At 53.3% G+C, this 10,611-nt stretch overlaps 1 protein-coding gene across 1 annotated transcript; it reads left to right on the forward strand.

Moving 5' to 3' along the window:
* Positions 1–4,031: 4,031 nt before the first annotated feature.
* Positions 4,032–10,253, forward strand: CD19 (CD19 molecule). Its single transcript, XM_063100473.1, has 15 exons — positions 4,032–4,119; positions 4,354–4,620; positions 4,949–5,155; positions 5,291–5,584; positions 6,628–6,738; positions 7,019–7,067; positions 7,360–7,448; positions 7,887–8,000; positions 8,235–8,336; positions 8,417–8,485; positions 8,593–8,646; positions 8,731–8,787; positions 9,634–9,726; positions 9,823–9,929; positions 10,089–10,253. Exons 1-14 carry the CDS (start codon positions 4,032–4,034, stop codon positions 9,912–9,914), a joined length of 1,686 nt encoding a protein of 561 aa, XP_062956543.1. The 3' UTR covers positions 9,915–9,929; positions 10,089–10,253.
* The last annotated feature ends 358 nt before the right edge of the window (positions 10,254–10,611 follow it).

The following is a 10,611-nucleotide window of genomic DNA, read 5'->3' on the forward strand; positions in this document are numbered from 1 at the left end:
CAAGCTCTGTGACCTCCACCCTGGTCGGTGACAGGTAATCCAAACTTATGTCTAGAGCCTTGATTCCCCTTCCCTAAACCTGTTTCTCCCTCTATAAAGGACACTCCAGAAACCTGGAAGTCCTTGAGTTTTCGTGCCCTCCTGCAAGTCCTGTAAACTCTACCTCCAATGCCAGTATTCCAGAACGTGTCCCTTTTTCTTTATCTCCAGCGCTAACACCCAGTGCCACTCACATTCTCTCTCTCCTGAACTTCCACAATGCCTCCTAACTGTTCCCCAAGTGTCGACTCTTGGCCCCTTTGGTTAATGCTCCCCGAAGCAGCTGGAGTGATCTTTGTAAAACATAGATCATGTCTCATCCCTGCTTAAAACCTACTTATCCAGCTTGAAAATGGGCAAAGGAGGCTAACAGACATCTTCCTGATGTCACAGGTGGCAAATATGTGCATGAAAAGATTTCCAACATCACTAGTCATTAGGGAAACGCAAATTATAGCCCCAATGAGATGTCACTACCCACCTGTCAGAATGGCTAAAATAAAAGAGTGGTAACACCTAATGCTGGTCAGTATATGGAGAAACTGGGTTTCTCACGTATCGCTGATGGGAAAGGGAAATGGTACAGCCACTGTGGAAAAAGAGTAGGGCAGTTTCTAACAAAACTGAACATGTGGGGCCGGCCCACGGCTCACGCGGGAGAGTGTGGTGCTGATAACACCAAGGCCATGGGTTTGGATCCCATGTAGGCATGGCTGGTTAGCTCACTTGGGAGAGCGTGGTGCTGACAACACCAAGTCAAGGGTTAAGATCCCCTTACCGGTCATCTTTTTGAAAAAAAAAAAACTGAACATGTGCTTATGTGGACACAGCAAACTTTTCCCCACCTTAGGTCTTTTTGTCACCTCCTCAGTAAGGCCTTCCTTGACCACCTCGTCTAAAGTAGCCACCTCCATCTCCTGCCCACCATTATGTCACATCCAAGCACTTCTCACCATCTGAAATTCTTTATTGCTTAATTTGTTTATTACCTGTCCTCTTTTCCCCTCCTTGGCCCCAAAACTCATATCAAAGCTCCATGAGATTAGGAACTCTGTCTTTCTGTCCCTCACTGTTTCCCTAGCCCCTAGCAGAGTGCCTGGTAAATAAATATTTGGTGAATGAATGAATGAATAAGCACTTTTCCTTACTAGTCTCTGGCCTCTCTCCAATCTATCCTCCACTTTGCAACCAGGGGGAGTTGTGGAAAATACTGATCAGGTCAACTCCTGGCTTGTAAATCCCCAAGAGCTTCTTGTCCTCAGAATTAAGTCCAGACTCCTTGTGTATGTGGCAGGGTTTCTGGAGAAGGGGGTGAAATGATGACTAGAAATAAGACTCCAGTCAGTTTGGGGAGAGCCATACCGGAAGCTATCAGGCTTAGATTTTATCCTGCAGACCCTGGGAGCCATTGAAGGCTGTTGAGCAGGGGAAGCACATGACTAATGTCAAAGAAGCTCTCTTGATATGTGGAGTGTAGATGGGGAGCAAAAGACATAGGGGACAGGGAACCCAGGATAGAGGCTGTTGAATTGGTTCTGGCTGTGAAGGAAGGATCCAAAGAGAGGAAGAGTTGATTCTAGAAATATCTAGGATATAAGGTGGACTAGCCTTGGTGACTAACTGCATGTGGGGGAAGAGAAAAGGAAGTTTTCTTTCACTTTTCCTAACTTCTTTCCCTCCTTTATTCAACAAATTCTTATTGAGCACCTACTAGACGCTAGTGTACATCTGGGGATAGTAAAGATCCCCATTCTCAAAGAGTGAACATCCGGTGCAGGAGGCAGATGAAATAAACAAGCATAATTCGAGATCGGGGCAAGTGCAGGGAAGGAAATAAAACAGGCATGAGATCAAAAAAGTACCTGGGGCCAGGGAAGGCCTCTCTGAGGAAGTAGCATTGAACTGAGACCCGAGTGATGAAAAGAGCCAGCAAACGAGCAAAGAGCAGAGCAGAGGTCCAGGAAGAAGAGTGCGAAGGGCCTGAGGGTGGGAAAGCGTTTGGCATGTGGAGCAGACTGACGAAGAGTACTATGGGGCAGGGATGAAGTGGGAAATGTGGGCAGGAGCAGCATCACTCAGGCCTTTGTAGCCTGTGATTTGAAGTTTTTATTTTAGGTAGATGAAAAACAACTGGACTATTTTAAGTAGGGGATGACATGCTCTAGCAAGCTGGGAAGCTAATGAAGGGGCTTGGAGAGATTTTGCTGAATGAAAGGCAGATGAGGGTCCTGCTATTCACGCTCTCCATTCCCCAATGCCCCACTCTGCCCCCTCCCAGCCCTCCCTCCCAACTCCCCCAAAGGGAAGTGGGCACCTGCCACCTGTAAGGTCCCCTGGGGTTTGCCCAGGGCAAACAGGAAGCCATGGTCCAGAGAGACAGGCCTGGGAATTGGCAACTGAAAAAGCAGGTCTCTTGGGTCCCTGGACCCTTTCCTTGAGTGCCTGCAGCATTGAAAGACTCAAAAATATAGACAGAGAGAGAGAGAAGTGCGGGGCAGAAGGACAGATTGAGGAGTCAGGACTCCTGATTCAGGTCCTAGTGCTCACGGTACCACTCAATGTGTGACCTTGGGCAACGCCCTACCCCTCTCAGGGCCTCAATTTCCCCATTTCTAAATGGGTATCTTCCATAACTGAAGAGGGGCTTCCTGGGGAAGAACTGGGCAAGAAAGGGGCATTAGTCATCAGTCATTCCTAAGGACCGATGCAAAGGAGCTACAGTGGCTCCTGCTTTCCCCAAACAGCTGCTGAGCCCCCTCCCAGCTCTATAGATATTGATTAATTTATCCTCAGAACAATCTAAGGGGTGGGTTCTCTTATTACTCCCAATTTATGGATAAAGAAACTTGCTCATGGTTTTGAACCCAGGCAGTCTGGCTTAAGCAGTAAGCCATTCATTGATACTGTCTCTCATTAATTGAGAGCCTACTATGTGCTGGGCGGTGGGCTAAAAATGCTATACGTGGGCCGAGCCCGTGGCGCACTTGGTAGAGTGCTGCGCTGGCAGCGCGGCGACGCTCCCGCCGCGGGTTCGGATCCTATATAGGACTGACCGGTGCACTCACTGGCTGAGTGCCGGTCACGAAAAAAAAAAAAAAAAAGACAAAAAAAAAATAATAAAAATGCTATACGTAATTGTCCTGTTTAGTCTGTACAATCTCTCTCTCTCTCTCTCTCTCCATATATATATATATACACACACACACACACACACACACACACACACACAACTATTTTTTTTTTTGGAGCTGACCAGTACAAGGATTGAACCCTGGATCTTGGTGTTATTAGCACCACGCTCTAACCAACTGAGCTAACCGGCCAGCCACAAACAATATTTTTATCGTACTATTATTATCCCCAAACTGAGGCATAGAGTGATGAAGAAATTTAGTCAAATGGTGGAGGTGGAGGATTTAAACTCACGACCCCACCAAAGTATGTTGATGGGGAGCTTGTATGGAGGTGGAAGGAGGCCCTAGAAATGTTTGCTGAATGAATGAATGAATGAGGTGTGTGTGAAGGGAAATGGACTCAGAGCCTGTGGTTGGAAGGAGGAAAGAGGAGGGAGCCCCTAAGGCTGAATCCACCACCTCAACAAAAGTTAATCAGGCACCTACTCTATGTCAGGCACTGTTCTAGGGCACTGTGCATATAGTCATGTATAGTGGTGAACGGGACAAAGTCTGGGCTTCAAGGGGCTTACATGCTGGTGAAGGAAGCAGAGTTCACGAGTACACACACACACAAGATCATTTCACACGGTGGTAAGTGCTGGGAGGAAAGTAAGACAGTGTAACAGAGAGGATGCAAGTTTTGCAGGTCTCCAGGGGTGCCCGGAGAAGACAGCCTGAGGTGTGACCACCCCCTTCCTCTCCAGGGGACTGCCTGCCCGCCCCCACAGTCACCTATGCTTCAGTGCCCAGCAGGCCCCCGCCTGGCCCAGCATCCCCCGCGCGGCGGAGCTGCGTGCCCCGGGGAGTCTGGTCACCATGCCACCTCCTCTCCTCCTCCTCTTCCTCCTCTTCCTTATCCCCGTGGGAGTCAGGCCCCAGGAATCACTGCTGGTGAAGGCAGAAGGTATGTCCCAAGGGCAGAGAGGGAAGGAGTCGCAGCTGGAAAGCTGGGTTCTGGCTGGGCGCCCCCGGCTGAGTAACTTACCCTCTCTGAGCCTCCATTTTCTTATTTATAAAACTCAGGGAGGGGCTGGAAGGACTCTGAGGGCACATCCACTCTCAGCTTATGGGGTCCTTTGCTTTATGACTAGTGTGAAGAGTGGGGGGCTGGGGGCTCCCCCCTTCTCTCTCTCCACAGAGGGAAGCGATGCTGTGCTGCCGTGCCTCCAGGGTCCCTCAGACAGTCCCCCTGGGCAGCTGGCCTGGTATCGGGGCTCCAAGTCATCTCCCTTCTTAGAGCTGACCCTGGGGTTACCAGGCCTGGGCATCCAGGTGGGACCCTTGGGCATCGGACTGCTCATCTTCAACATCTCAGACCAGATGGGAGGATTCTACCTGTGCCAGCCGGGGCCCCCCTCTGAGAAGGCCTGGCAGCCTGGCTGGACAGTCAGCGTGAAAGGCAGCGGTGAGGGCCAGGTCGGGCTGGGCTGGGGGGCTGGATGAGAAGAGGGAGGTCCACTGTGGACAGAGGAGGTGTGGTGGCCAAACTGGAGCTGGAGGGGCCCAGAGGGACAGACAAGGAGCTACTGCAGGTGGGCAGACTCCTGTGGCCCAGTGGCTTTGGCATGGAGCTGCTCTCCAACTCTGTCTCCACTCTCTTCACTCTGAGTTATTTTCTCTCTCTCTCTCTCTCTCTCTCTCTCTCTCTCTGAGTCTTTGTCTCTGCCTTGCTGGGTCTCTATCTCTCTCCTTTTCCTGGATGTCTCTGCATCTGATTCTGGGTCTCTCCCCAGGGGAGCTGTTCCGGTGGAATGCCTCAGAACTAAATGACCCAGGCTGTGTCCTGGGGAACAGGTCCTCAGGGGGCCCCAACCCCTCTTCTGGGCACCCCTCCAGCTCCCAGTTGTATGTGTGGGATAAAGACCACCCTGAGATGTGGGAGACAGAGCCTGAATGTGCCCTACCTATGGGCAGTCTGAACCAGAGCCTCAACAACCAAGGTAAGGTGACAGTGCTGGGGAGATGCCAGGAAGTGGGAGGTCCAGGCACGGGGGTGGTGACTGGAAACTGGAGGGTTTTGGGGGAATAAGACCCCAAGAATTAGGCTTTCTTAGCTTTGTCTCTCCCTGCTCCAGACCTTACTGTTTCCCCTGGCTCCACACTCTGGCTGTCCTGTGGGGTGCCCCCTGCCTCTGTGGCCAGAGGCCCCCTCTCCTGGACCCATGTGCATCCCAAGAAGCCTAACATCTCATTGCTGAGCCTAGACCTGAGAGAGGACACCCCGGTCAGAGAGTTGTGGGTCCTGAGGATCCGCCAGGAAGGGACCCTTCTGGTGCTGCCCCAAGCCACAGCTCAAGATGCTGGTACTTATTATTGTCACCGTGGCAACCTGACCATGGAGATACATGTGAAGGTCACTGCCTGGCCAGGTAAAGTTTCTCCCAGCTGTGGAGCATCTGTGTGGGGCTACTGGGAAAAACTGGAAGCCTGTCAGTCTTGGACCCCTAACCTGAGGACTAGTACCAGCCTCATCCCAAACCCCAATTCTACTCTGAACGCTGACTCCAACTCTTTCCTTCCTTGCTTCTGGGACACTACTTTTCTGGATCTTTTCCTACCACTGGTTGCTCCTTCCCATCACTTTACCAAGTCTTCTTTCCTCTCCTGCTCCTCACTGTTGGAGCCTTGGTCCTCTTCTCATCCCTGTCTACATGCCCTTCCTGTTTGACCTCCTTTACTCAACTTTACTCCCATGGCCGCTTGGGTCACCATGTCTCGATGACTCTACTCCAGGCTCCAAAGCCACCCCCCCCATTCCCAGCCATTTCCTGGAATTGCCATTTGATGTCCCATGGACACCTCAAGCTCAACACATATGAAATCAAACTGAACAGCTTCCCCAAGTTTAGTCTTACACACGGTGGCCCTGTGTAAGTGGGGGACACCACTATCTACCCACCTGCTCAAGCTAGGAACCTGGGCATCCTTCCTCTTTCTCATCACAACCATCAAATTGGTCACAATGTTCTGCCCATTCTATCTCCTTAATACAATTCTACCATGCTATCCTAACCACAATTCTCTAATTCGGCCTCACCTTCATTCCCAACTTGATCTCAGCAATGTGCTGAATCCCACCTCTAGTCTTGGGAACTCAACTCTGCCCTTCACTGCAGCAGGAAGCTTATCATTATGCTGCCCTTAATCTTAATATTGCCTCTGACTGTACCCATAGTTTATTCATGGTTTGCTCAATAGATACTGCCTCATGTCCTGTGTCAGGCTCTGTGGCACAGTCCCTGACCTCCTGGGACGTGGCTCCTTAGAGGGAGAGAGGAGAGCCCTCCTCATAGCTTGGGACCTCAAGTCTGTGTCTTGCCCTTGTCCCTCAGACTTATAGTCCTTTGCGGTCTTGAGGTTGGGAAGTAAGATGCCAGCCTGAGGTCCTCATCTCATAGCCCCTTCCCCCTAGCACTATGGCACTGGCTACTGAAGATTGGTGGCTGGAAGGTCCCAGTTGTGACTTTGGTTTATTTGATCATCTGCCTGGGTTCCCTGGTGGGCTTTCTTCAGATTCGAAGAGGTGAGTCATGTCCCCCAGCCAGTCTGTCCAAACTCTAACCCATCTTCCTCAGGATAAGCCCACACCGGCCAGTTTGACGGGCATCTTTCTCCCCTTCTACCGCCCCCCCAGACCCCAGAACCCTGTTCCCCCACTCCTCCTCCACTCCCCTCAAACTTCCCAAGCCCCTTAGAATTTGAACCTCTATCTCCTCTATTGACCCAAATGACCTCCCAGCAGCCCCAAGTCTTCAACCTGCTAAGCAGTCCCTCCTCTGATCACTCTCCTTAACTCCCACCAGCCCTGATCCTGAGGAGGAAAAGAAAGCGAATGACTGACCCCACGAGGAGGTAATGCAGCAAGTGCACCCCCATGGCCCCATCCCATGCTTTCTCTTTATGCTTTGCACATACTGTTTCCTCTGCCCAGGGTGTCTTTGCTCCATCTCCACCAGTTGAAATACTATCTAACCTCAAAACCCAGCTCCAAAGCCACCTCATTGGAGTGATCCCAGACCCCTCTGTAGGCTGCCCCAACATCAAGTGACCACTTTTAACCTCTGAGGGCCTGGCCTGAATCTTAAATGTGTCCATCGTCCCTTCCGGGCCTGGCCTCAACGTGCACCTCCCCTTCTCCTGCCAGGTTCTTCAAAGTGACGCCTCCCCCAGGAAACGGGGCAAATACCCAGTACGGGAACGTGCTATCCCTTCCTTCGCCCACCTCCGGCACGGGTAAGAGGCACAGCCAGGCAGTCAGACCTAGGCCCGCCCCTCCAGCCTATTGCTCCGCCCCAGAGCTAGGGCTCCACCCAATTGTCCTCCTTCCTCCAATTCCCTGAGCTCCAAGCCTTTCCGAATTCTGAGCTCCACTCCCGGGGTGCGGAGACCCGCCTGCACGTGAGCCCGCCCATAGAGCCGAGCCCCGCCTCCAGGGCTCATGGCCCCGCCCCCAGGGCGCTGAGCCAGAAGTCCAGTTGGAGAGTGGAACCCAGCCCCAGAACCTGAGGCCACGCCCCTAGACTTAGATCCCGCCTCCGTGCTTCAGGGCTGGGTGCCTAGACCCAGAGTCCTTCCGCAGAGCCTCGAGCGTCCTCTCCCCCTGCCCACGCGCGGACGCTTGGCCCTGACGCCCCCCCTCTTCTGACCCCATCCTACTACGCCCCTCGCCAGGACGCGCCCAGCGCTGGGCTGCAGGCCTGGGGGGCGCCGCCCCGTCCTACGGAAAATCGCGCCGCGACGTCCAGGAGCCAGGAACCGCGGAGTCGCGGAGCCCGCGGGGACAGGGTGAATGGAGGGGAGAGGCGGTGTTCCTCACGTGGAAGGTGTTTGTTTTGGTAGCTGGCCGGTAAGGGGATCTGAACTCTGACCTTGGTGTTATCAACGCCACGCTCTAACAAACTGAGCTAACCGGCCAGCCCACTTGGAGGGTGTTGGAGCGGTCTGTGGCAGGAATCGTGGGCTGGGTCCTGGAGGAAGGGGGCTGTGACTCGGTTCCCCACCACGTCCCCAAACCCCCAGGCCCAGAGGAAGAAGGCGAGGCCTATGAAGAGCCGGACAGCGAGGAGGGCTCCGAGTTCTATGAGAATGACTCCACCCTTGGGCAGGACCAACTCTCTCAGGGTAAGGCTGTTCCCCATGCCTCCCCCACCTCTTCTGCGCTGGGCTGTGGACCCTGGCTGGATGCCCTCCTTCTCCACCAGATGGCAGCGGCTATGAGAACCCCGAGGACGGGCCCTTGGGTCCTGAGGATGAAGACTCCTTTTCCAACGGTAACTTGGGGTCCTTGTGGGGCCCCAGAGGCTTGGGGGGACCCACGGCACTGTGGAGCCCCTAGCCAGTGGCAGTGGTCCCTGGAGTTGTCTTTCTTCTGCAGCAGCTGAGTCTTATGAGAACGAGGATGAGGAGCTGCAGCCAGCAGCCAGGACCACTGGTGTGTGAGGACGGTCACATTCCTGGGGGCTGGGGGGAGGCCTGGAGGCCAGGAGGATTACTGACTTCCGTCTTGCTTCTCCAGACTTCCTGAGCCCCCACGGGTCTGCCTGGGATCCCAGCCGGGAAGCAGTCTCCCTTGGTGAGAGATGCTTGGGACCAGCCTCCCTTGCCCAGCTTCAGCTGACTGGGCCTCACCTCTGACATCAGGCCCAACCTTGACCTATCACCCCAAACCCAAGCCCAACCCTGACCTTAGATTTGATTCCTAACTCTAACCTCAACACTGACCCTTATCCCCAGTCCTGACCTCCCAGTATTTACACCATCCCTAACCATGAACATCAACACGGATCCCAATCCAATTCCAATCTGGACTTGGACCTCCTCCTTACCCCAGCCCCATTGCAAATTTCAGCTTTTTTTTTTTTTTTTTTTTTTTTTAAAGATGACCAGTAATGGTATCTTAACCCTTGATTTGGTGTTGTCAGCACAACGTTCAGCCAGTGAGCCAAATGGCCATCCCTATATAGGATCGGAACCCGTGGCCTTGGTGTTATCGGCACCACACTCTCCCTAGTGAGCCATGGGCTGGCCCACAGATTTCAGCTTTGACCCTGGCTTTCTCTTCAACTTCCTCACAACTCTGACTCCTTCCAGATCTGTTCCCCACCCCCCGGCAGCTGACCGGTTTGGGGATCTGAACCCTTGACCTTGGTGTTAACACCGCACTCTAACCAATTGAGCCAATCGGCCAGACCTCTGGTTATGTTCTTGACCCTTTCTCTGATTGTGATCATAATCTAACCCATACCTAACCCTGACCCTACAACTAACTAGGGCCTGAACCTTATGCTGACCTAATCACTCCTTCCTAGCACACCAGGGGTCAAGCCTCCCACCTTCCTCTGCCCCTCAGGCTCTCCACCTTCCCCGAGCCCCCACCATGGCTCCTGGGCCTCTAATTCTCCATTCCATGCCCAAGCAGGGTCCCAGTCCTATGAGGACATGAGAGGGATGCTGTACGCAGCCCCCCAGCTCCGCTCCCTTCGGGGCCAGCCTGGTCTGAATCATGAGGAAGGTGGGTGCTTCTGCCGTTGTCCCTGTTGTCGCCTGGGCCTATATCCCCTCCCGGCCTACTTCCAGCCCTACCTATGTTTACTCCTTCCCATTCCAGATGCAGACTCTTACGAGAACATGGATAATCCTGATGGGCCAGAGCCAGCATGGGGAGGAGGGGGCCATGTAGGAACCTGGAGCACCAGGTGACCCACAGCTGACCAGGTGAGTTGGGAACTGCCTCTAGGGGAGGGGAAGGAGGGAATCAGCAGGGATGGCAGTGGGCTGCTGACTCTCAGGGAAGGAGAGGGGACAGGGCTTCCAGGGCCTGGTGGGTAGAGGAGGGCTCCTGGACCCCTCCCCATAACCATTTTTTCTAAATAGCCTGGGCTTCCTCAGACCCCTGAGATCAACACCTGACTCCGAAAATCTGGGGACTCCAAGCAGACGGTGTCAACTTCAGAGCAACGTTGCTCGGGACGCGCGCGCGTGTGTGTGTGTGTGTGTGTGTGTGTGTGTGTGTGTGTGTGTGTGTACATGCAAGTGAAACTTTCAGCCCCTTTGCGTTCCCCAAATAAACTCAATGAGCTCTTCCAATCCTATGAAGTGGTGACTTTGTGTGAGAGAGGAAGGAAAGGAGAGGACGGGTACACTTCTGTCCCCTCCTGAGTCCTGTGGAGGAGGGAGAGCTGCATTCTGCCTGCAACAGGGCTTTTTCCTTCTGTGGCCCGGTCTGCCACCCACCCGATTCCTCACCACCAGCCCCATTCCCATTTATTGTTTATTCGACAGTTGTATGCTAGGTGTCCAGTGAGGAAGAAAGAGTCCGGAAATTGACAGTCTGCTTAGAAAACATCGTCTGTCATCACTGAGTATTTATTTATTATCTTCTATATTCTAAGCACTA

Source organism: Cynocephalus volans, chromosome 6 (genome assembly GCF_027409185.1).
Source record: "Cynocephalus volans isolate mCynVol1 chromosome 6, mCynVol1.pri, whole genome shotgun sequence".
Classification (NCBI taxonomy): Eukaryota; Metazoa; Chordata; class Mammalia; order Dermoptera; family Cynocephalidae; genus Cynocephalus; species Cynocephalus volans.